Below are 27,230 nucleotides of genomic sequence, written 5' to 3' on the forward strand. Positions count from 1 at the left end.
ATTCCAAAACATTTCACAGTCAATATTTTTTTCTTCTTGCAGGAGTATGATGTAGAAAATGTGGCAGTAAATTTCTATATAGCAAGGTTTAACAAACAACAGTATTTAAAATATTTACCCAATCTGGTATAATGGCATTAGGTAAATGCATTTTGGCTTTAGTGAATCCACTGTAGTTTTGGATCATGTGTTGTCGGAAAGGCGCAGCAGGTCAGGCATCATCCAAGGAGCAGGAGAATCGACGATTCCGGCATGAGCCCTTCTTCAGAAATGAAGAAGGGCTCATGCCCGAAATGTTGATTCTCCTGCACCTTGGATGCTGCCTGACCTGCTGCGCCTTTCCAGCAACACATTTTCAGCTCTGATCTCCAGCATCTGCAGTCCTCACTTTCTCCTAGTTTTGGATCATCTTTGGATTTGAAAAATGTGTTGCTTTGACTTTTCACCTGCCATATTCTCAGTGCAGCATGGACAAAGCAAATATTTTCTGACACTTTTAAAATGTCTGATCACTTTGGCTTGCCTTTTCAGTGTTAGCTAGAATCACTGCTTTCAGTAGCTTTAAATATTTGACGAGCAGTTCAGTTCCTACAAAAAAAAATTTAGTTTTGCAAAATTCAATCTCAATCATTAACGTGATTGAAACCATTGTTTGCACCAATTTGCAGAGTATCGGGTTAGATCTGCGTCAACACCACGAAACAGATTTTATATCCTCCATTAACAAGTGAAATGTTATTCTTCAAAAAAAATCACATTGTTATTTCCATCCAGATTGATGTAATAAGAAGTTTTGCAAAGTTGTTAAAAGCTTGGTGTAACTATTAAAAATGGAAAATGCCACACTGTTGCAAAATGAGTGCATATGTGTACATTTGTAGCGATAATGTCACTGGATTAGTAATCCAGACACTCAGGCTAATGCTCTAGAGGCATGTATTCAAATACCAGCAAAACAGATTTGAATTCTATTAAGATTGGAATCGTGAAACCATTGTTGGTTATTGTAAAAACCTGTCTGGTTTGTTACTTTCCTTTAGGGAAGAGTACCTGTTGTCCTTGCCTGTTCTAGCTTATACGTGACTGCAACAATGTGCTTGATGTTTGATGCCTTCTGAAACAGCCTAACCACTCAAATCTAAAGAAATGAATAAATCTGGATTGACGACCAGCATCACATACAAGGTACTGGAAACAATGGCGTGGACACAGTCCTGTCACCCTGCAAAGTTATCCTTTCCAGTATAAAGTTCGTATAGCATGAAACGGACCCTTCGGTCTAACGCGTCTACGCCAAACATAATCCCAAGCTAAACTAGTCCCACCTGCCTGATCGTGGTCCATTTCCCTCCAAACCTTTCCTAATAATGTACTTCTCTGAATGTCTTTTAAATGTTGTAATTGTACCCACATCCACCACTTCTCAGGCAGATCATTCCACATGTGAACCACCCTCTAGGTAAGTTTTTAAAAATTGCCCCTCACCTTTTTAAAATTTTTCCATCCTTACCTTAAAAATGTGCTCTCTCGTCTTGAAATCCCCCAGGGAAAAGGCAGCTACTATAAATTCTACCCATACCCCTGTTAGTTTATAAACCGCTGAGGTCATCCCTACCATAAATTGCATAAATCCTACCCTTAGTTGTTGTACCAAAATGCAATACATCGCATTTATCCAGATTGAACTCCATCTGCCATTTTCCAGGTCATTGTATAATTTGGTCAAGATCCCTTTGTAATCTGAGAAAACCTTCTTCACTGTCCACTATGCCACCAATTTTGGTATCGTCCACAAACTTATTAACCATGTCTTCTGTATTCTTATCCACATTGTATGTGTAAATGACAAACTGACGAGGACCCAGAACTCATCTGGGTACTTGTTTCAAAACTGAGGGAACTGTCGTACAGGCTAATCAAGTGACATGCCTGACAGCCATACTCTCAGAATCATAACATGCAGGTAATGTTCCAGACTTCACCATCTGTGAATATACCGTTCTGTGTGGTGAAACATTCACACCAGAGGTGGTGGCACAGGGGTATACAGTAAGGAGGGAGTTGGCTTGGGAGCTCCGTACACTAATGCAAAATGGCGAAAGCATTTCTCGCCATTTTCAGTCAGAAATGTTAAGCAGACTATCTAACCTGACCACCATCTGTTCCTCCACTATCTACAAGCAATTTGCTTCCACTTCATATATTAAGAAATGTCTGAAGGTACTGCATACTAAGGGTCCTGACCGTGTCCTCGCAGTTGTACTGTTCCAAACTAGCTAGGCCATGCTCTTTACAGCTACAACACTGGAATCTAATGTAGAAATTTGCCAAGGTACATCCTGTCCGCAAAAAAGCAGGACACGTACAACCCAGCAAAGTGCTATCCTTGCCAATTGATTCTCAATTGTTAGCTAAGTGTTGGAAGGGGTTGTCAACAGCATCATCAAGCAGCACTTGTTCAGCAGTAACCTTCTCACTGATGCTCGTTGTGGGGGTTACGGACATCTAATTTCAGCATTAGATTCCAGTGCTGTAACTGCAAAGAGCATGGCCTAGCTAGTGTGGAGCACAAGATTTCAGTACAACTGCGAGAACACGGTCAGGACCCTTAGTATGCAGTGACTTCAGGACCACTCATCTCTGAGCTTGTTTACAGCCTTCGTCCAAGGATGGGCAAAAGAGCTGGACTCATGTGAAATGAGTGTTCTCCCTAGTCAAGGCAGCATTTGACTGCACCTAGTATGATTTAACTCTAACAAAATATGAATCAGTGGAAATAGAGGCAGGGGTGGGAGTAAGGGAGGAGGAAGAAACCCTTCTCTGTTGGGGTCGTAAGAGCACAAAGGAAGATGCTCATTGTAAGAGGGGTTGTTAACTGATGAATCTCAATGTTCAGTACTATTTGCCACTCCTCAGATACTGAAGTAATCCATGCAACAAAAATGGACTTCATCCAAGCTTGGGCTGAGAAGTGGAAAATACAGATGCACCGCAAGTGTAAGGCAATGACCATTCCGAATAAATGAGTTCAGCTATCGTCCAATGACATTCAGCAGCAACACCATCACTGAACGTCCGAACAATGTTCTGAAGTTTGCCATGAATGAGAAACTTAACTGAATTAGACAGTTAAATATTGCGGTTACAGTAGCAGATCAGAGGCTAAGAATGCTGCAGCAAATGTCACTCCTTCTGTCTCCTTAATTCTTGTCATTCACCAACAAGTCATAATTCAGGGAGTGTGATTAAAAGTCTCCACTTGCACTAATGAGTGCAGTTTAAGTAATACTTGAGGTCTGACGCATCCCTTGATTAGCACAGCATCCACAATCCCTACCCTTGACCTCTCCACAGTGACACTGTGCCATCTACAAGATGCACTGCAGCTTCCAAATCTATCACCCCTGACACCTGCAAGAGTATGGGCAGCAGATGTATGGGAATGCCACCGCTGACAAGTTCCCTGCTAAGCCATACACCATACAGACATGAAACCATTTCGGCAAGCTTTCTGTCAATACGTCAAAATTCTGAAACTTGTTTTCTAACAGAACTGAGCGTAGCTGCATCCCACGGACTGGAGTAGTTCGCAAAATTCACTGAATTTAATTTTTTCATTTGGCCCCAAGATACTTGCAAGTGCCATTAAGTATTCATGAGAATCTCGTTGTCAATTTTTGTCTACTCCCCTACTTTGCTTGAAGACCTGAGTAATTGCCTGACCTGGGTTGAGATTGATTACTACAATGTCTGGTACCCACATTGATATGTTCCATTTATGTGGGAAATGACTCACATAAATGATTCACTACAATGCCTTTGGTCATGTAATGCGAATGGGTTTGCAGTATATCTTCGACCATCTGCCTTTTGAACACTGCAGCTTGGGTTATGGGTTACATGACTATTGAAGCCAAGCTGACCTGATGAGCTGAGAATGTAGCATTTCATTAGGATGTCCCAAAACTGATTGCCACTAATGTTTTACAAATCTAGTCCCAGGTTTTATAGGCAAGCCCAGTTGTGAGACACAAATGTTAAAAAGAATGACAATATACATCTGCTTGTTGAAGAAATGTCAATTCGAACACTAGGTGATCTAACAGGAAATCAGCAATCCTGTAGATCTACACTGGTTTGTCAATTTTATGCTTGAGCTTGAACAGACAAGTTGTTGATCGGTCACACCATTACATAAACAATAATACTGAATATTGAATCAAACACACATTTAAGATGCCAGGGAAGTGCACCTGACAACAGACATACAAAATTGTTGGTGTGTCTTAAAAAAAGCAAGCTGGTTCATGAAGTTAGGGGCACACTGTCATGCCCAGTTTTCCTGCGTTCTGACTCTCATAATCGTACATTCTGTTTCTACCTCAAACCCACTTCAGTGCCTTGTGATATCTTGGGAGAAGGCTTAGAAAGGTGGTGGGGTAGCTCTTGTACAAGGTGGAATAAATATGATACTGAGAAGTGACCTTTGGAAGATAACACTTGTAAGAAAGAACAAGGGTATAAGGTTATTGGCAAGTTGTCTATAAGCCCTCTGACAGGAGAGATACTGTAAGACTGAGAATAAATCAGGAGATAATGAGGGCATGTAAAAAGACTGTGCATGGATTAATCATGGATGACTTTAATCTTGTGGATTGGGAAAATATGTGGCTGAGGTAACCACAAGAACGAGTTCATTTCAGTTCATGATAGTTTCCTCGAATAATGTTGTGGATCCAACCAAGGATCAGGCTATTTGGATTGGCTAATGTATACCGAGGCACGTTTAATAAATGATCTCGGAATGTTCCCTCAAACAGTGAGCAGACATTAACGTTCAGATTGAGTGTGAGAAACTTGGGTCAGAAACAACTGTTACATTTGAATAAGGGTAATTTTAAAGGGATAAAGGTCAAATTGCCTGGAATGGACTGGGAATGGAGTTTAGCTGAAAAGCTAATTAATGAACAATGGTATAAATTAAAGAAAACAGTTTGATATTCTATATATTGATGAAATATATGGATAAATCCCAGTCAGGAAGAAGAATTCTAAGGAGGGGATAAACCAACTATGGTTAATAAACTTAAAGATTGTATGTTTTTCTTTAAGTTTGACAAAGATTAGTGATTAGCCAGGGGAATGGGAAAGATTTAAAGGCTAATGAAAAATGACCAGAAGTAAAATTGAGGGAGAAAATGAACTTTGAGTGTAAACTAGCAGATAATATTAAAACAGTCTGAATCATTAGGAACCCTAGGGTGTGGAAGCAGGCAATTCAGCCCATTAAGTAGACACTGACCCTCTGAAAAGCATCTGACCCATTCCTACCCACCGGCAACACAAAACATGCCCACCCATGACCATGGAGAGAGGGCAAACTAACGTTTCAAGTCAAGGTTACTCCCCTTCAGAGTTCCTTAGAACGAGACTAGGGAAGTAACGGAGGGGAACTAGAAAATTGTTTTGAATATTGAATTTGAAGGAGGAAAAATTGGTTGGGGGCACTTGGGGAAAATAATGGGGCTCAGTGTCACAAAATCCTCTGGACCTGATGGGTTACACTCTCTTAGAGGAAGTGCCTTCAGAGATGGATATATTGATTGTACTTTTCCACAATCTAACGATTCTGAGAAGTCGTGAAGGATTAGTGTAAAAAAAAAACCTGTATTCAAAAGTAGACCAAAAAAAATTGAACAAAGCCATCACTCACGGTCAGTTAGCTTGACATCTGTCATTGTAAAAAAATGTTAGTCACTAGTAAGGCATGTAATGGTAGAACATTTAGAAATGCATAATATAATCAAGCAGAGGTTGAGGATTTTGTGCCATTTGTTCAACCCCCTCACTTCCTTCTGTCTCCTTGTCTTGTTTTCACTGACAAGTTCCAGAAAATACTAGGAAACCTCAACTCCAGGTGAGTTCAAAAAGTCCAGTTCCATCAGCTGGTAATGGTCTCACACAGCTGAACAGTACGAAGGGCGCAACTAGGGATGGCCAAATATACATTGACCTAGCCATTAAAGTTTACATCCTCTGAATAAATATTTTTTAAAAATCAGATGGTATTGGCGAATTTCAACACACTGCCTCCTCCAGCTGAGTCCAAATGATTTGTTACTAATGATCAGTAGTGGGCGGGCACGATGGCCCAGTGGTTAGCACTGTTACCTCATAGACCTAGTGACCTGGGTTTGGTTCCAGCCTTGGGTGACTGACTGACTGTTTGTCTGTGTGGAGTTTGCACATTCTCCGTGTCTGCGAGAGGTTTCCTCTGGGTGCTCCACAGTCCAAAAGATGTGCAGGTTAGGTGATTTGGCACACTAAATTGCCTATACTTTGCAGGGATGTGAAGGCTAGGTGCGTTCGTCAGGGGAAATGTAGAGTAATAGGGTAGGGGCATGGGTCTGGGTGGGATACACTTTGGAGGTTGGTGTGGACTTATTGGGCCAAATGGCCTGTTTCCACACTGTAGGGATTCTGAGATTAAGTGAGCTCAAGGAAAGAGGACATTATGCATGATGAATTTATTAGAGCTCTTTGAGGACATAGCAAGTAGGATTGATAGTGGGAAAGTAGCAGATGTAAGATGTTTGATAAGGCTATCTAAAACTCTAGTCTTGGGGGGTAGTATATTAGCATAGATAGACAATTATCTAACAGACAAAATTGAGAGCAGGGGACATTGAGGATGGCAGTCTTGCTAGTGAATGCCACAAGGATTAGTGCAAAGGCTGTAAACATTTACAACTTTTATGAATGACTGGGATGAGAGAGAACTGTATGTACCATTACCATTGTCAAAAAGTGTGGCGCTGGGAAAGCACAGGAGGTCAGGCAGCGTCTGAGGAGCAGAAGAGTTGCCATTTCAGGCGTAAGCCCTTCATCAGCAATGTACCATCACCAAGATTCAGTTCCACAAATCTAGGTGAGGGGGGAAGTGGTGAGGATACAGAAGGATATAGACAGCCTGAGCATAGCAAAACTTTGGCAGATGGAGCATGTAGGAAAATATGAAGTTATGTACTTTGGCAGGGAAAAATAAAAGAACAGAATGTTACACACAGGGAAGCAGGGCGACTTGTCTTTGGATACCAGCTTTGTATAACAGCTCAGTCATGTAAACTTCAGCTGTCCGAGTGCCACGTCGAGCATTATACATAGTTGCAGTTTATTTTGGTTGTGTTGATTGATGCTCAAAGAGCAAAGGTGATTATTTGACAACAGTATTTGGGATAAGTAAATACTAAAGATTGATCATATATCTAGTCAGCACAGTGATCTACGTGAGATGTGATAAATTGACCTACTCATCTTGCCTGTAGTCAGTGGAATTAATATCATGAACATTGGATCCAGCTGATCAGTTTCACTGCATGTTTTATGTATCTGTTTTCCCAGACCGCTGTTCCCTTGTCTCAGTTTGTTCTGACCTTTCAAAAAAATGAGAGCTCCTTACTTCTCTAATCAGAATGTACCGGCTCAATTTTGCAATATTAAATTTAATCTGTCATTTGCCCAAAAAACTCTACAAACTTGTGTGTATTTCTGATTTTTGGTGCAGTCTTGCATGTTTTTAGCTATGCCCCTCAGCATTGTTCAATCTTTGTGTGCATGCTACTGCCTACACAGTCGAGATCAGCTGCATTAAAAAACCACTACCAGTGAGTTCTCCAAGTAACACGCCATCCGAACTGAATTATATCACTGTTCTTTGTGATTGGGTCAAAGTTTCAGAATTTCCTTCTGAACAGTACTGTGGGTGCAATTAGGGATGGCCAATAAACAATGACGTAGCCAGTGAAGTTTACATCCCTGAATAAATATTCTTAAAAAAATCAATGGTGTAGGCAAGTTTCAAAACACTGCCTTCTACATCTGGTCCAAATGATTTGTTAATGACGGACAGTATTGGTCTCGGTGTGACCACCTGTTGCCTGCTACTTTCCACTTTTTGATGGTCTGAGAAAACTGCTGTCCACTGTCTTGTAGTAATCTGTCTGTGAGTAAAAAGTGAGGTCTGCAGATGCTGGAGATCAGAGCTGAAAATGTGTTGCTGGTTAAAGCACAGCAGGTCAGGCAGCATCCAAGTGTCTTGACTCCTAACTCTGTCTTTATTTTGAGTCTCATGCTGTCTGTTCCAACTCACTCAAAATGAGGCATTGCTTTGAGGATATTCATGTCATTGATATAGATTTGACTGAAAACTTGTAGAAGAGTTATGATTACCCCCTAATTCCATGTTTTTGCCCAACTTTGTTAACATACTAAAGAAAAAAATGCAGTTCGTGATTTGTTGCTCACTAGGTTACTGAAGCGTTCTTTCTCATCTGAATCCTTATTTTGTCTGACAATTTCACTTGCCTCTGCCCTTGGCACTACATTGACCTGCTTGTCATTTGTGAGCTTTGATGTAGACTGTGGTATTAGATTGTGAATGCCATTGAACAGAATCAGGAATGAATTCAATGTCCAAACGTACATATTTCCAGCAGTTTTTGAGGGACAGGCATCTTGGCCAGTTGTAGCTCCCTCTTCCACCATCCTCCCAGGTTCGAAAGGTTTTAACACTAGCATGTGCAGAATGTTTTTTTTAAAAAAAAGAAAACTTTCGCTGAAGGTTTGAGTGAGCTTTTTTCATAGGGTTTTACACTTTCTGCAGTCAATTACGAGAATCTGAGTTATGAATGCCAAGAATAATGCCAGTGATTTCAGGGCACTTGTGAAACTAAGGATCAAAAGAACATGGTTGCATATTATTTTAATGTGAGCAGTATTGTGAAACTAGTAAACCCAGGCCCAAAAACTTAGTTTTATTCTTGGTTCATAATCATACTTCAATAAAGTCGATTGTCCTAAAGCAACCAGTACATATTGTGGCATACAATTTTTCTGAATGTATAGGCTGATGACATTTTATTGGGTGTTAAAACTCATGTTTAGGACCATGAAATGTTTAAGTAGCCCTCTCCTTACTTTCTGATAAATTCTATGCTGTCATGAGGCAACCCCAATTTTTCACATCCAAAATACATGTATTATTCACCTATAAGTCATGCAGGGATCAAGCTGGCAATGTAATGCTGGTTACAAAGGTGATGCATGAGTACTTAAGATGTCATTGGGTGATCAATGTGCAAACGATAATGGTCAAAGAGAATATCTTATGCGACTGATGTTAAGCTTAAAATTTGCTGATGCATCTTATAACCATGATACTGCAGAGGAAATCTGTGGTACTGAAAATGTGATTCAAAAATGGAAAGAGGAATCTTTCCTGAAGAAGGTGCTCAAGATCAAATGCTCTGTGAGAACAGGTGCTCATGACTGGTCTGATCTTGAAGTATGTTTTTTTTTAAATTGTTGCTTGCATTGTCACCAGGAATACTTTGCCTGCATGGACACTTGTGTCTCAAATCAAACTGAGTTCAACAAAGATTTCCAAGCAGCAGTTAGCTGGTGCAGCTGCTTGAGGAAACAACAATGTTATGGCCGAATACCAAAATTGATCAGACTGCCAAAGGACATTGATGCCAAAGTTGCTAGTTTTCCAGTAATTTATTAGGAAATGTCAAAAGAAAAACAAGTATGTTGCATGAGCAGCATGGACAAAACATTTGAATTTTGATGTACTCAGCAGCCGTACTGTGAAGTGGAATAGTTTGTAAACAGTTCTGTTGAAAAGCAAGGAGAAGACAAGATTCATGATCGTACTAGACGGCATGTTCTATAGAGGAGAAAGTGAGGTCTGCAGATGCTGGAGATCAGAGCTGAAAATGTGTTGCTGGAAAAGCGCAACAGGTCAGGCAGCATCCAAGGAACAGGAGAGTCGACGTTTCGGGCATAAGCCCTTCTTCAGGATTCCTGAAGAAGGGCTTATGCCCGAAACGTCGAATCTCCTGTTCCTTGGATGCTGCCTGACCTGCTGCGCTTTTCCAGCAACACATCTTCAGGCATGTTCTATAGAACAAACTTGAAGCCCACGTTAATTTTCATACAGCGCCCATACCAAAAATCAAATTCTCTACCTAATTTTTCTGCATGTCCATGTGGGTTGTTAGGTAATGTGGTTGTGTTACTGTCACATGGAAAGAATGTAGTTTGTGTGGGACATATTCAGAGCTATGTAACTGATGAAATCAGTTATACCTGTGAACAAATCACATGAATTGCAGTTAAATCAGGGTTCTGATACGTTCACCGCTTTGGACATACAGATATGTTTTCATACCTGCCATGCAGAGAAAAACCCCTTTGGCCAATAAATCTTGGTTTTTAAAGGCAAAAAGTGAGGTTTCCACTATTCAGGCAGATGGTGGTCTGGCATTCTGATGCACAAAGGACAGATGTCACTGAACACCTGCAGTTGTCAGTGGAGACTTTTGCAGCAAATATCAACATGTTTGGAGACTTCTTGCAAGAGCAGTTGGACTAGAGTTTCAGATACCATATTTGAAGACTCCTCCCCCTCCCCCCTCGTGAGTCAAGTACCACTTCCATGCCTGAAATGTCAGTTTTTCATTGGCAAATGTTTGATCAGCTGACATTTTTGAATGAAAAATTAGGCAACAGGAAACATGAATGAAAATCAACAATTGTGAAGTTCAGAAATCTTGATTCATAGGCTTTATTGGTAATCATTTAAAAAAAAGTGGAAGAAACTGTTGTTTAGAATTGCTGAAGAATCTTTTGAAGTCCTTTTTGTTATGCTGCCTTGAACACTGGCTAGCAGAGGAACAGTGGACAAAACGTAATTGGCTGCACAGCACCTTGAACATTTGAAGACCTGAAAGGTGCTACTGATATAGAAGTCTTTACTTGTACTGACAATGTGCTTTTATAAGCTATAAAACTTTGATCGCCAGCATTTTTCAGATTTAGTGTAGCTACAAATATTTTCTAATTGTGAGAAGCCTAATGCTTCAATTTCAATTCCTTCCACAACTATTAGTCAGGTGAAGACAGCATTGCAAATTGCCCAGTAAAGCAATGACAATGGAGTTCCAGATCAGCAATGTGGGGGTTGGAGGAAAACTTGCAGGTAATGGCGTTCATGTGCATCTGTTAGAAGATAGAGATTGTGGATTTGGGAGATGCTGGTGAAGAGCCTTTGTGAATTACTGCCTGATGTTTTGCAGATGGTGGACACATTGTTGCCCCTGTGGTGGTGAAGGGAGTTAGTGTCAGAGTTGATGGATGGTATGCCAAGAAAGTGGATTACTTTGTCCTGGTTAGTGTCAAACTGTGTTGTTGGAACTACGCCTATTCAGGCAATGGAGAGTATTCCGTCACACTCCTGACGTTATCGAGGTAGTGGGAATGATTTTGGGAGATGGGTGAGTTCCTTTGACCTACTCTATGGCTGTTGCAGCCGTTGTATTCATATGTTTTGGTCAATGGTAACCCCAAGATGTTGATTCATAGGGAATTCAGTGGTGGTGCCATTCAATTTCAATGAATAGCAGTTAGATGTTTTTCTTAATGGAGGTGGTCATTGACCAGCATTTGTGGCATGCATGTTAATTGCAACTTACCAGCCCAAGCATCGACGTTGTGCAGGTCTTGCTGCATTTGGATGTGGACTGTTTCACTATTTTAAGAATTGAGGATGGTGTTGAGAATTGTGCAGTCATTGCACACATGTCATTTCTGACTTTGTGACGGAGGGTCATTGTGTGAGCCGAGGACACCATCCTAAGGAATCCCTGCAGAGGTGTTCTGTCATTAATCATCTCAATGTCAAACAGCTTCAACGATCCTTCTTTGTCATAGGGTCATAGATATGTACAGCATGGAAACAGACCCTTCGGTCCAACCCGTCCATGCTGACCAGTTATCCCAACCCAATTAGTTCCACCTGCCAGTACCCGGCCCATATCCCTCCAAACCCTCCCTATTCATATACCCATCCAAATGCCTTTTAAATGTTGCAATTGCACCAGCCTCCACCACTTCCTCTGGCAGCTCATTCCATACACGTACCACTCTCTGCGTGAAAAAGTTGCCCCTTAGGTCTCTTTTTTTTATATCTTTCCCCTCTCACCCTAAACCTATGCCCTCTGGTTCTAGACTCCCCGACCTCAGGGAAAAGACTTTGCCTATTTACCCTATCCATGCCCCTCATAATTTTGTAAACCTCTATAAGGTCACCCCTCAGCCTCCGACGCTCCAGGGAAAACAGCCCCAGCCTGTTCAGCCTCTCCCTGTAGCTCAAATCCTCCAACCCTGGCAACATACTTGCAAATCTTTTCTGAACTCTTTGAAGTTTCACAACATCTTTCCTATAGGAAGGAGACCAGAATTGCACGCAATATTCCGACAGTGGCCTAACCAATATCCTGTACAGCCGCAACCTGACCTCCCAACTCCTGTACTCAATACTCTGACCAATAAAGGAAAGCATACCAAATGCCGCCTTCACTATCCTATCTAGCTGCAACTCCACTTTCAAGGAGCTATGACCCTGCACTCCAAGGTCTCTTTGTTCAGCAACATTCCCTAGGACCTTACCATTAAGTGTATAAGTCCTGCTAAGATTTGCTGTCTCAAAATGCAGCATCTGAATTAAACTCCATCTGCCACTTCTCAGCCCATTGGCCCATCTGGTCCAGATCCTGTTGTAATCTGAGGTAACCCTCTTCACAGTCCTCTTCACAGTCCTCCACACTTCCAATTTTGGTGTCATCTGCAAACTTACTAACTGTACCTCTTATGCTCACATCCAAATCTGGTTATAATCCCACTCTGTGAAGAGTTTCCCCTGATTCCCAGTAAGTTCAGTTTTGCTAGCGCTCCTTGGCCATAACGATAAGCCATTTGGTTCCTCGAGCCTACTTTGCTATTCAGTAGAATCGTGGCTGATCTGACATTTGTCATATCCACTTTCTTGCCTTCCCCTGTAACCCTTGATTTACCTCCTGATAAGAATCTATCTCAGCCTTAAATATACAAAAGGATTCCTTGCTGCAAAGAGCTGTGGGGTTAAAGTTCCAAAGGCACTCAGAAGAAATGCTTCCCTTTCTCAGTCTTAAATTGGTGTCCGTTTATTCTGAACCTATGCAATCAGGTTCTAGATGCCCATGAGGGGGGCCAGTCTATAAAATTATGAAGCATATAGACAAAGTGGATAGAAATAAACTTTTTCCCAGGATGAAGGATTCAGTAACGAGGTCATGAGAGGTGAAAAGTTTTAGGGGGATGCACTCGGCAAATACTTTACACAGAGGGTGGTAGGTGTCTGGAACGCATTGCCAGTAGGGGTAGTAGAGGCAGGCACAGTAGATTCATTCAAGATGCGTCTGGACAGATGCAGGTGTAGGTAGGGAGCAGAGGGATACAGATGTTTAGGAATTGGGTGAGAGGCTTAGACAGTGGATTTGGATCTGCTCAGGTTTGGAGGGCCAGAGGGACTGTTCCTGGGCTGCTTTGTTCTTTGTTCAGCCTCACAGCATTTACCCTAGCAAGTTCCTTAAGAATCCCATATGTTTCAATGAGATTATGTTTTGTTCTTCTAAACTCCAGTGAATAGCATCACAGCCTGTTTTGCCTTTGCTCTTAGGACAATCTATCAATACCAGGGATCATCCTAATGAGCCTTCTCTGAACTGCCTCCGATGTAATGATTTTTCTTTTCTTGATACATATGTGGTCACACGAGCACATTGTACAGTTGTAGTTAGATTTCCCAACTCTTATACTCCAATCCGCTTGAAGTAAGGGCCAACCTTCCATTATCCTCCTTGATTACCTGCTGCACCTGTGTGTTAGCTTTGTGTTTTATGTACAAGTACCCCCCAAGTCCATTTGTATTGTGGCCTTCTGCAATTTTTCTTAATTTAAATCTGTTCTTTTGTTATCCTAAAATGAACATCTTCAAATTTTCCTACATTATATTCTAGCTGTGCCAACTTCTTGCCCATTTAACCTATCAGCAGGGTGAACAGCAGTGCACTGAGCGCACAGCCCTGGAGGGCCCCCGTACTCGGTGGGATGGTGTTGGAGATGCTGTTCCCGATTGGACTGACTGAGGTCTCCCAGTCAGGAAGCCCAGGCTCCATTAGGGAGGGGTATTTAGGCCCAACAGACTCAGCTTTCCCATAAGAGAGAAACCAGTATGCGTTGTACTTGGAATCAATATCTCGTACATTGTGTCCCTTTTTCCAGTCTGCCTTTCCATCTATTTTTGTCATCTGCAAATTTGGCAGTGCATTCACTTCCTTCCTCTGAGTCATAAATATATATTGAAAACAGTTGCAGCCCCATCATTGATCCCTGTGGAACCCCACTGGTTCTAAATTGCCAACCTGAACAAGAACCCCATAACCCCACTTGTTAAATAACCATGCCAAATGAGGCAATATACTACCAATATACACCATTGGCTCTAATCTTATGACATTACCTTTTCTGAGGTACCTTGCCAAATACTGTCTGGAAGTTCCAAGTACAACGCATACTGGTTTCTCTCTTATGGGAAAGCTGAGTCTGTTGGGCCTAAATACCCCTCCCTAATGGAGCCTGGGCTTCCTGACTGGGAGACCTCAGTCAGTCCGATCGGGAACAGCATCTTCAACACCATCCCACCGAGTACAGGGGCCCTCTAGGGCTGTGTGGTCAGTGCACTGCTGTTCACCCTGCTGACACACGACTGGTGCAGCAATGCGCAGGTCGCATCACACCATCAAGTTCACTGATGATATGACTATAATGGGTCTCATCAGCAGCAATGATGAGTCAGCATACAGAAAGGAAATGCTGTGGCTAACAGACTGGTGCAGAGGTAACAACCTGTTTCTGAACGTGAACAACACGAGAGAGATAGTTGTTGACTTTAGGAGGGCATGAAGCGACCACTCTCTGCTGAACATCGATGGCTACCCCGTGGAGATCTTGAAGAGCACTGAATTTCTTGGTGTACACCTGGTGGAGAATCTCACCTGGACACAACACCAGCTTCATCGCCAAGAAATCCTAGCAGCATTTCTAATTTCTGCGTAGGCTGAGCAAAGCCCACCCCCACCCCCCCTCCCCCATCCTCACCACATTCTACAGAGGATTCATTGGGAGTACCCTGAACAACTGTATCACTGCATGATTCGGGAATTATACTGTCTCTGATTGTAAGAACCTACAACAGATAGTGAGGACAGCTGAGCAAATCATTGGGGTCTCTCTTCCCTCCATTACTCCACACGCTGCATCTGAAAGGCTAAGAGCAATGTGGAAAACCCCACAAACCCCTCACTCAAACTCTTCTCCCTCTGCCATCTGGTTGAAGATACCGGAGCATTTGGTCTCTTGACCAGGCTGTGCAACAGTTTCTTCCCCCAAGCCATCTGGCTCCATAACACTGTATGATCTGACTCTTCCCCATCTGAAATACTTTCATATTGCTGCTAGAAAAACGTCTGTCATTCACCATTCTTCTGTTACACTGTAACTTGCATGTTTTGCACTTATATACTTTATGTATGGTTGTGTAGTTTGTGCTGTCAATGTAGCACCCTCTGTACTGGAGGAACACTGTCTCGTTTTTACTCTATCAGTTGTGTATGGTAGAAATGACAAAAGCTAGTCTACTCTACTCCATTCGGTTGGAAACTGTTTGGAAAAACTCTAATAAATTAGTCAGACACTGTTTCCCTTTTATGAACTCTGCTTGATTTTCCAAGTGTGCTGCTATTACTTCCTGAATAATTGATTCCAGAAATTTTCCAACAATAGATGTTAAGCTAATTGGCTTATAGTTACCCACTTTTTGCCAACCTCCCTCTTTTTGAATCACATTAGCAGTTTCCAAATCCTCTGGTAGTACTTCAGAATCCAATGATTTTTGGAAAGTTATGACTAACTTATCCATTATCTCAGTAGCTACTTCATTTAGGATTCTCGGATGCAAGCCATCAAGGCCAAGAAACCTATCTGGTTTTAGCCCCATTAGTTTATCAAAAGCTACTACTGTAGTGATAAAGTTCAAAATCATGCAACACCAGGTTTTGGTCCAACAGGTTTATTTGGAAATACGAGCTTTCAGAACGCTGCTCCTTCAGGTAGCTGTGAAGCAGAATCATAAGACAGAATTTATACCAAAATATTATAGTGACACTGATAAACTATTTTTAAAATGCTATGTAGTTTCAAGATGCTTTAGAATTCCTAAGTGTGTTGTGTCCTAATTTGCAATACCTGTTATGTATATAGGTGGAGCTGTGGAAAGGCATGTTTCAATAGAAACCTGAAATTCTTGTGGTACCATGCATTGATCAAATATTGTTGCTTTTGGGAACTTGCAATGTGTGCAGATTTGGGTTTGAGTCAATCATTGTATTGCAGATTGTTTTATCAATTCTCACCAGTAACTTGAGTTCTATGACTTCCAGTAAAAACCATTGGACTGAGTGAGTTATTTCAGCATATTATAGGAAAATAGTTATTTCAGCAATCCAACTGTCAAATATTCATAGAGTTGGCAAATTTTCAATCCTTACAGCAAATTCGTAAAACCACAGGCTCTTGTATTTTATTGACCAGGTTCCCAAGATAGCTCTTTGTATAAGCAGGTGTGAGTGTACTATTTGAGTTTATCTCACACATTTTATACCGATACCGTGTCCAACTAGTGGAACTAACTTCAGAAGTTGGGCTGTAAAATTAAACATGTGGCTTTCTAAAAGAGGTTTGTTATGGCCCTGTGTTTAATGCTGATGCTATACTGATTCTATTGAGATAGCTGCTGTGATTGAAGTAGAAATTTATTTTAAATTCATTTTTCTGTTGGAGAAGTAACTGAAATTTCTAGTTGTGGCAATCCAAGTGTTTGTGGTGGCATAGTGGTAGTGTACCTGCCTCTGGGGCAAGAAGGCCAGGTTCATTGCTTCATTGTTGTTCTTTTTATAGTTTGTAATTTCTGACTGAACTAGTGTAAGTGTCCTTTCCCATGCTTCCACTATTAAGTACAGACTTCATTTGTGAGCGATACTAATTTTATTTTGCATTACTACAAATATAATGTAGAAACCTTGTAATGAATTCTTGTCAGTTAGTAAATGGAAGACAGATTTATAAATGTGATTTTTTTTGTTTAGCTATGTGTCCCAAATGAGAAAATGCCATGTATGATGTTAAGCAATTTTATTCCAGCTATAAACAATCGCAGTCATGTCTTTCTGACAGGGTCTACATCCTGAGTGGTGCTGAAAAAGCACAGCAGGTCAGACAGCATCTAAGGAGCAGGAAAATCGGCGTTTCAGATAAAAGCCCTTCATCAGGAATGGAAGCGTCCGAAATGTTGATTTTCCTGCACCTCAGATGCTGCCTGACCTGTGCTTTTCCAGCACCACTCTAATCTAGACTCTGGTTTCCAGCATCTGCAGTCCTCACTTTTGCCTAGTTGATTTTAACCTTACTGCGAATCCTCTTGCAAGAATGCCTATCTTGAAGAAGTTCTCCTCCTCTCTCCACAAGAATCTGAGAGTCTCTCTCTCTCACTGCAACCCCCAGGTTATCTCCTCTGCCTTTCTGATAGTTGAGTTGATGGGGATGGATTTGCTTAAAGAAGAGGATCCCTCCCTTTCTCTCTCTCTAAATTGTATTTTGGTGGATGGGGATTGTCGATATTTCTTTAACTTCCTGTTTAGTTTCCTTTTGAAGGTAAAATGCACCCTAACAATCAGAATATAAGAGAACTCTGCTTTTGTTTGGTCTGAAAATGCTGACAGTCTTGAAAACTGCTTTCTGGTCGCTAAAGATATTTGCTGACCCTTGTTTGAAGTATCAATGTTGAGTATGCATACTTGTATGGGTTTAAAGCCATAATCAAATAATCTTGAGACATAGGAGAAGTAGCTGATACAGCTGGTGGGGTCTACTTTGCCATTCGATGAGATCATGGCTGATCTGTTAATCCTCCACTCCATTTTCCTGCCTTTTTCCACTGAGTTTTAACTCCCTTACCAATTAAAAATCTATTAATCACAGCCTTGAACATACTTTTAATGCTTGACAGCCCTCTGTGGTAAAGAATTCCTCAAGTACACTTGCCCACGAGAAGAAATTTCTCCTCATCTCCATCTTCAGTGGGTGACCCTTTATTCAGAGATTATTCCCTCTGACCACGAAGAAACAATCTTTCTGTACCTACCCCCTCAAGTCGCCCCTCATTCTTAACTCCATTCACTACAGGCCCAATCTACTGAATGCTTCCTCATACAGCAGTCCCTCAGTACTCACGATGAGAATCATTACTTTCTCTGAGTTGTCTCTGAAGCTAGTTAATCTTGGATTAGGGAACTGTAACTGTTCACAATATTCCAGTTATGGTCTGACTAGTGCTTTGTATTGCTACTTTTATTCTCCATCTTTGAAATAAAGGCCAACATTTCTGTTGACCTCCCTTACTATGTGTTAAACTTGCATGTTAGCTTTTTATGGATGAGGATCCCAAATCCCTTTGCTATATTGGTTTCTGCAGTCTTTTTCCATTTAATGAGATTCAGCTTCTCTACTGTTCCTGCCAAAGTGCATAACCTCTTATTTTCCCAGAGTATATTTAATCTGCTAAGTTTTTGCCCACTTGCTCAACCTGTCTATATCCGTCTGCAGACTGATATTCTCACCATTTACCATCCCATCTGTTTTGGTGTCCTCTGCAAACATGGTGATTAGTGCATTGACTTTTCTCATCCAGGTCAATAACATATATTGTAAATAATTGTGATCCCAGTGTTGGTCACTATGGCCCTCCACTAATTGCAGGTTACCACCATGAAAGTGCCTAATCTCAATTCTGCCTTCTATGATTATAGACTACCTACAACATGCTGCGATCAAAGGAGCCCATTCCGTGGCACCTTATTGAACGCCTTTTGAAAATCCCCAATACTACTTCTCGATCAACTAACTTGCTACTTCCTCAAAGAATTCTAATAACTCGGGTGTGATGTCCCCTTCGTGAAGCCAAACTAACTCTGCTTGCTTATTATGGTAATTCTAAATGCGGTGCTATTATTTTGTTTATAGCAGACTTGTGACATTTTTCCAGTGTCTTGTCAGCTGAAATGCACCACTGTATTAAATTGGCTCACTAAGGGCATGAGACAGCAGGAGTAGACCATTCTGCCCAATGTTTTTGTTGTGTTATTCAATATTATCATAGCTGATCTTCAACTCTATGCAGTGGAATGAGTTTCAGCAAGTTGTTATCATTGTCGTTTTTTTTGAGCAGTAGTTCTTTGGAACACAAAATTCAAGTTTTTATACTTTTAATAGATATTGTTTAACTGATACTCTTATGGTCGACGTTTTTTTTTAGATTAGATTACTTAGTGTGGAAACAGGCCCTTCGGCCCAACAAGTCCACACCGACCCGCCGAAGCGCAACCCACCCATACCCTACATTTACCCCTTACCTCACACTACAGGCAGTTTAGCATGGCCAATTCACCTGACCCGCACGGAATTGTTGAATAAAAATTGTCTTCATTAGATTAAGAGCCCACACAATATAAAAGCAAAATTATGCCTTTCAGCCCATTGTATTACTTCATTCTATCATGGCTGATATTTTCTCAACCCCATTCTTTCTTCTTCCTGTCACCTTTGACCCCCTTACTAATCAAGAACCTACATCTCTATCTTGAATACTCTCAATGACTTGACTTCCATATTCCTCTGTGGCAATGGGTTCCACAGATTAACCACTCTCTGGCTGAAGCAATTCCTCCTCATCTCAGTTCTAAAGGGGTGTCCTTTACGCTGAGGCTGTGGGCTCATGACCTGGTTCCCCCTCCTATTGAAAACATCTTCCTAATGTCCATGTTAACCAAGCAGCTGAGTATCCTATAAGTTTCAATCAGGTCATCCCTCACCTTTCTAAATTCCCTCGAATACAGACCCAGAGTCCTCCAACTGTTCTTCATATGGCAAGCCCTTCATCCCCGGGATCATTCTTGTAAACCTTCTGGTTCTCCTCCAACACCAGCATGTCCTTCCCTAGATACAGGCACCAAAACTGTTCACAATGTTCCAGTTGTGACCCAGCAAGAACCTTATGCAGCCTCAGCAGTATATATCTCTGCTCTTGTATTCCATCCCGGTTGAAATGAATGCCAACATTGTATATTCCTTCCTAACTACCAACTGAACTTGCATGTTAATCTTGAGAGAATCCTGAACTAGGGCTGCCAAGTCCCTTTGTTCTTTGTTTCCCAAAGCCTTTCCCTGTTTAGAAAATAGTTAATAACAGTGTGTAACCTCACATTTGTTGAGAAAATAATATTCATTTCAACAATAGCCAGAATAGTAAGTCAAATATCATTTAAACACTGAATAATCCACATGTTCTGCTGTATTTTCCCTATCCAAACTTGGAGATGTGCTCTGTTTCTCTGGAATAGAAATAGTTGTTGATACAATATTAAATAATTTGCTGCTGGATTTTCCTTTTGGATACTGATTTTTCTCTGGCATTTCCCTGCTTGCCTCCCTTTTGTCTATCTCTGTCAGATTGGCTGTTTGCCTCCCTTCCATGCTGCAGTGTAGCAGGTGCTGATGGCTTTGCTGCTGTCTTACTGTCCTTTTCCCAAATGGAGTGGAGAGATGGAATTTACAAAGGAGTGAGGAGAGAAATGGCAAATGTGACCAAAGGAATGTTCAAGCTAAAATTAAAATAACAAAGATGCAAAAAGAATTTTTATTTAATGCTTTAGAAATATTTTGCACTTAGTAAGACACAGGATTTGATTTATTTTGATATTACTTGAAGGATGAACGTTGACCAGGCCATCAGCAAGTTCTCATGGCCTAGGTTGAATAGGACTGTGGCATATTTGCCATTCACTTTGACATATGGAGCTTCAATTGAATGTTATCTTGTCCTCTAGATGACCCCTTTGATACTAGTGCAAAATTAAACTGAAAGTAACGGTGGACTTTGTTATCTGGCATTTGGCTGGGCATTTTGTGCTATCTTCATACTTTGGAGCATACTGCCTGAAGATGATATGAAGTGTTTGAATAAGGAACAAATTCATCCAAAAGCTTGCTTATCTATGGGTGGTGTGCTATACACTGAAGCAAAACTATCAAAGAAAGCTATTACAGGTTATGCTGAAAATAAATGTTTTGGCACATGACTGTGATGCAAATAATTGTCTTCTGAAACAGTGAGATGCCATATTTGTCTTCATGGTCGGAGATAAGAACTGGGTCACTGACTTAGTGACAAAACATTTGGTGAAAAAACGTCAAGCATGGAACAAGATCATGTTCAGCCAATGAACTCCAGTTGACATTCAAACGCAGGATTCGTGTCTAACTTGCTCATTCTCTGTTCTTAAAATAGTTGTCTTTAAGTCTGAAAATTGAAAAGTACTTGGGTGATGATATTAAATACAAGAGGAATGTTTTTTTTTTGTTTGAAATTTAAAAACCATTGTCACATGCCAAACACTTGCTGAGGAAAATCAGTTGGAAAAAGCTGCATAGCTCTGGAGAGCTGTCTTTCCTACAACTAGGCCAGTGTAACCCAAGAACAACATTTGATCTCTGCTTGCACTGTTGCCTGAGTCAGAACGGGGAGTTAAAATCCCCTTCAAACATCTGATCAATTTGGCTGAAACCTGTGACATACAGAAACAGTGCTGCACTGTTGCAAATGCTGTCTTGTTTGAGTGAGACAGAAAGGATTTTGAACTATTTTGAGAAGAGCCAAAGAGGTCTCTTCGTGCCTGGTTACAAGATGAGTATCACAAGGATACCTGATTTTCGGAGGTGGTCTGTGCAATGTTCTTGCCTTTCAACACTAACAACATTTCAGGTTCATCTCATTACCCATGAAAAACATTGGAGCATCTTGAGGTCATAAAAGATGCAATCTGAAATGCAGGCCTTTTCTAGTTTGTACATTGGGATTCCAACTTTAATTGATTTTTTTTTTAAAACTTGGATTTACAGAAGTGCTGTAAAGCAAAATTTAAATCCTGCCCTGATATACATAAGATGAAGTTCAGGCAGAAGGCCAAAAGCTTAGTCAATGAGATGAAAGACTGATAGAGATGGTGAAATTTAGAGCCGAAGCAGCTCCAAGCATGGCAATAGGTGCAATAGAAGTGCAGATATTATGGGACTTGGAGAGATGCCAAAGATGGAGTTGAAACCACGCAGGAAATCTAGAAGATAAGTAAAAACATTGCTTTAGCAAGAACCACTGTAGGTTAGTGAGGCAGTCTCGACTGGGGCAAAGGCAGCAGTGTTTAACTAAGTTTTTGGAAGATAGAATGTCCAGGTAAATGGGAAAGGTTAGCAATCTAATATACAATGGGTCTGCGTTGTACCTATGGCAGTCAAGAATCTTTTAAGGGTAAAGGTCAACTAAATCGGCCCAAGTTTAATCAAAATACACCAAAGCCAAAGACTGATGAAAATCACCTTGAGGACAAAGAAGTGCTCAACTATAATCATTTAGCTGAAACTTCCTCAAATAATTCACAGAAGTGTTCTTGTTTTATCTTGTTATTCCGCAGCAAGCAAGGGCTGAACAGGAAGAAGAGTTCATTAGTAATACGTTGTTTAAGAAGATTCAAGCCTTGCAAAAAGAAAAAGAAACTCTGGCTGTAAATTATGAGAAAGAAGAAGAATTTCTCACAAATGAGCTGTCCCGCAAGCTGATGCAGGTAGGCAAATCAGTGTTTTAATGCTCCATACTTTGAAGTACATCTTTTTTTTGTACATGAAAATTTTCAATAGGCTGTGATAAAATAGTTTTTTGAATTAAACCACGGAGTAGAGTGCATTTAAATAGCAAGTATTTCAGTCACTCTAGACCTAATTTTATTTTTAAACTGAACCTTCAAGCATTTTCACCTGAAGCACAAAAAATTCTCTTATCCAATTTTTTTAATCAGGTCTAGGTATTTGTGTTTAAATCATAAATTAAATCATGGAAGTGATTATATCTCACTAGTTACGCAAGTTAGGTTTATTTTCCCAGCAGCAAATGCATATTGCTTGAAAGAATATGGCACCAACTATCTATAAACATGATCCTTCCAGAGGTTTGAAAAGCCTATTCAGCATCCACACTGTCCACAGGAACACGTGCTGGTCAGAATCTTTGACCGATTTCCCTTAGAAAATCAATGTGACATTGTCTTAACAATGTGTCTAGTGCTGTTTTACTGCAAAGTTGTTAATTATTGCAGGCCTCCTCTGTAAAGCTGCTGATTCGGGGGAATTGCATCCAGTCTTTGAGCGACAGTTTCCTTCATTTAGTAGACTAATTATCAGTGCTGTAACTTGCTCCCCATTCTATCTAATCAGTTTCCAGTCTGGTGGTCAAATATTTTGAAACCCAGTACCTTTCAGCAATGCAGTCAACAAAGTCTGGGTTGCAGATAAACTGAATGGTTTATCACGTTATTGAACAGTTTTTAGTAGCATAAAAAGAAGTGAAAATGCTGAACTTTGGGTATTACCTTTTGGCTAGGAGAAAGTGAGGACTGCAGATGCTGGAGATCAGAGCTGAAAATGTGTTGCTGGAAAAGCGCAGCAGGTCAGGCAGCATCCAAGGAGCAGGAGATTCGACGTTTCGGTGAAGAAGGGCTCATGCCCGAAACGTCTATTCTCCTGCTCCTTGGATGCTGCCTGACCTGCTGCACTTTTCCAGCAACACATTTTCAGCTATTACCTTTTGGCTGGCCATTCATTCATTAGAGCTTATATAGCATTAGTTTAGCCTTGCCATTCTTTAACCATAGTTCCTCCTGATAAATCTTAAGTTGTAAACTGACTGCAATACAGCTGACCATTTCAGGGAAATGTTTATCTATCATTGTTTCCTACTTGCATTGCTCCTGTCTGTTTTGTTTTAGTTGCAGCATGAAAAGGCTGAACTGGAACAGACACTGGAGCAGGAACAAGAGTTTCAAGTAAACAAATTGATGAAGAAGATCAAAAAGCTGGAGAATGATACTCTTTCCAAGCAATTTACACTTGAACAGGTAATCTTTTAACCCTTTTTTTTAGTATGTTAATAGTTTACTGTCTGGCTATGATTTCAGATCCTGGTGTGACATTGGGTATTTGCTGCTTTTTTAAAAACTGTAAATCTGTCCTTTTTGGTTTTCTACATTGCTGTGATAGTTGCTTAGGATGGGAGTTTCAGAACCTAATGCTCAATTCTCTCTGAAGAGCTGTCAGAATTATGCCATCTTACCTTACGTCAATCCCCCAGGACCAAGTTGCCTCTCATTCCGATGCCTGGACCATTTACACCCTAAATTAGAACGACAGGCATAAAACGAGGCTCTTATTATCACAGTGCCCATGTCTTTACTTTATAGAAACTACCTAATCAATCTCACTCCCCTACTCTTTCCTTATTAACCTGCAAATGTTTCTTTTGTACAAGCCACAAGTTGTGAATGCAGTAACTGATCTTGCTTCTGGCTCTTCGATTTCACGTCTAAAATACCAGCTGAAGTTCCACTGCGCCTCCAGGGGTGCTGACAAAAGCACTGTTTTGCTCATTTAATTAGCTGTTGCAGTGTGTCCTTGAGCTCAAGTTCAAACTCTCAATCCTATAGCAGAGCCAGTAAATCTTCCTTGCGTACTCATGTTCCTGCAGTGGAACACTGGTGATTCTTCTCCCTAGAAGGGTGAAAAGGTAGCTGTGTCCTAAGCCTGCATCCAGGAGGAGTGAAACAAAAGTACTGTTCCCCAATTGAGCATTTTTTTTGTTGTGGCACACTTCTCTCCTTTGACCAATTACTGATCACAAAATCCTTTAACATTGTCCAGGGAGGAAGGCCTTGGGACCGAAGAAGCAGCACCAGCTTGTGCTAACATAGCTCATTTTAACCTGGTTAAAATATCCCTGGTAGTCAATGGGAATATTATCCAAGAAATTTGACGCCATGCCAACTTGGGTCAAGGTGGTAGGTTTTAAGGAATGTCTTAGAGGAAAAAGGTGGAAGGGAATGTTTTAAAATGGAGACATTGCTTAGCAAGGAGCAAACCACTGCTTTATGACAGTTTTAGATCAGCTTAAGAGACCCAAAAGGAGCAATTGAAATCATTAAATCTAGAGGTAATAAAAGCACAGATGAATAAAGGGCAGAGTTGGGTGGTGTTTTGGAAGTGGAAACAAGTGCTTATTGATATCCGCTCAGAAGCTCACCTCTACATAAAGTCAAAGTAGAATACTGGGATACTGAAGTTTGAAACTCAACAGGTCTCGCATTATCTTTGGAAAAAAGAATCTGAGTAATAATTCAAGTACGTTATGTTGCTCCTTTGGAGTTTGGATATAGAAAGCTGGAGTTACTTAACACCTAAAAGGAACAGAAAAAGTTTGTTGCTAAAGCATTGAATGGGACAAACAATAAAACTGACCTAGGGACCAGGATAGCTTTGAAACAACATTAAGCTGATGGAGAGAAAAATCGTGCGTATGTGATTGTGATGAATGGCAATGAGTGTGCACCTCAACATGTGGAGAGAACAGCTGTGCAAGGAGCTTTGCACGTCTGTTACCTGTAATTCTGGGTGGATTCAAAGCACAATGAATGGACCTTCAGATCGAATCCATTTGGCTAAGTCAATGCTGGAGACAGTTATTGGGGAACGGGTTGTGGCTGTGAAAGCAAATATTGGTAAAAACTTGAACAAACAGTAGGAGGGAAATGCAAAACAGTGAAGGAAGCAAACTGAAAGATTAAAATAGAAGCTCCATTAGAGAGAAGAGCAGAACCTCTTGAAACCTCTGGAAGAGAAGTGGCAGCAACCAAACATCAAATCTGACCCAAAGTTGCAAATATATGGTTCCACTTTATCACTTACTAGGGAGACAGTTGTGAATGAGGGAATGAAGTTTGTAGAGGGAACCAAAGGCAATGGCTTTGATCTTCTTGGTATTCATCGGAGGGTATTTGTACCTGTGCATGCTTATGGATGTCTGCGAGCAGCCTGACAATGCCTAAGGCATTGTGGTGATCTTGAACGAGGTGTTATCACTGTAAAAGCTGATGATGTCTCAAACAACCAACTCCAAGTCACAACATAATTACAATTTAAATTGCAGCATTTACAGTACCTTTCTTAGCTGAAAGGCTTTGAAATACTGCAAAATCCTTCATATTATCAAGTAACTAATTAGTTAGGGAGGAGAGAGAATTTCTCCTAGCTTGGAGTTGGAAGACTTCAGATGTGCCATTGATGAACCAAAATGTTTCTGCTTTTTAATCTCCACTACGATGAACGGATAAGGTTAAGTGACTGAAAGGGTGCTGAACCAGGACTATGAATGCCAGAATAGAAATTAATCCTTTGCCACGAATAGGTCAATGTTACATTGGCTGTCGGACATTGGTATATCCTGTCTCATGATTTATTTGACCAACAACATCCACTTTGTTTTACCACCTATAATAGTGGACCACTTAAGAATGTTTGGGGAACATGAAGATTGGGAAGGTCATCTTCAAAACATCAGGATAGAATATAGTTTTTGTGTATTTCCTCTTTACGTTGTTATTCTATGAATTTATCATGTTGATGGTTCACATTTCATTAAGACTAAAATACTTAAAATGCTTTCATTTTTTCATAGTTGAGACGTGAAAAAATTGACCTTGAGAACACCTTGGAACAAGAACAAGAAGCATTAGTAAATCGATTGTGGAAGAGGATGGACAAACTGGAAGCAGAGAAGCGGTAAGTTTCTTGATTCTAACTGCTTAACTTGTTTTAACTTTTCCATCCATCAAGTCATTGGCAAGCTGATAAATCCAAAACGAGTTTGTTTCAGATGGTGATAGAATGGAGAACTAATTACCAGAGCCATTGTGATAACTAATCTGGTTATCTATTTACAGAAGTAGTTTTAGGTGGTCAGAGTTATCTATGTATCTTTCCTGCCTGCCTCCTCTGCCCACCAAAAAAGAATTTTCAAAACTGTGGGATTGACTGTTAGGGAATTATATAAGCTTCCTGTGCAATTTAACTTAACCTCCGTGGAAAAGTGAAACAAGAACTAAAATTGCTGGAGAAACTGAAGGTCTGGCAGCATCTGCAGAGAGAAAGCAAAGTTAATGCTTCAGGTCCAGTGACTCTTCAGAATTGTTTTCAGTTTCGAGTCACTGGGCCTGAAACGTTAACTCTGCTTTCTCTCCACAGATGCTGCCAGACCTGCTGAGTTTCTTCAGCACTTTCTATCTTTGTTTGACACCTTCATG

The 27,230-nt window shown here is 40.7% G+C and overlaps 1 protein-coding gene across 1 annotated transcript in view; it reads left to right on the forward strand.

The window, feature by feature from the left end:
• The window catches only part of ccdc6b (coiled-coil domain containing 6b), a 61,236-nt gene that overhangs the window by 16,542 nt on the left and 17,464 nt on the right, over nt 1-27,230 (forward strand). The window contains exons 2-4 of the mRNA XM_060841866.1: nt 22,521-22,670; nt 23,868-23,996; nt 26,606-26,709. Coding sequence (XP_060697849.1) covers nt 22,521-22,670; nt 23,868-23,996; nt 26,606-26,709 — 383 coding nt within the window. The remainder of the gene's footprint in view (nt 1-22,520; nt 22,671-23,867; nt 23,997-26,605; nt 26,710-27,230) is intronic.

Source organism: Hemiscyllium ocellatum, chromosome 22 (genome assembly GCF_020745735.1).
Source record: "Hemiscyllium ocellatum isolate sHemOce1 chromosome 22, sHemOce1.pat.X.cur, whole genome shotgun sequence".
Lineage (NCBI taxonomy): Eukaryota > Metazoa > Chordata > Chondrichthyes > Orectolobiformes > Hemiscylliidae > Hemiscyllium > Hemiscyllium ocellatum.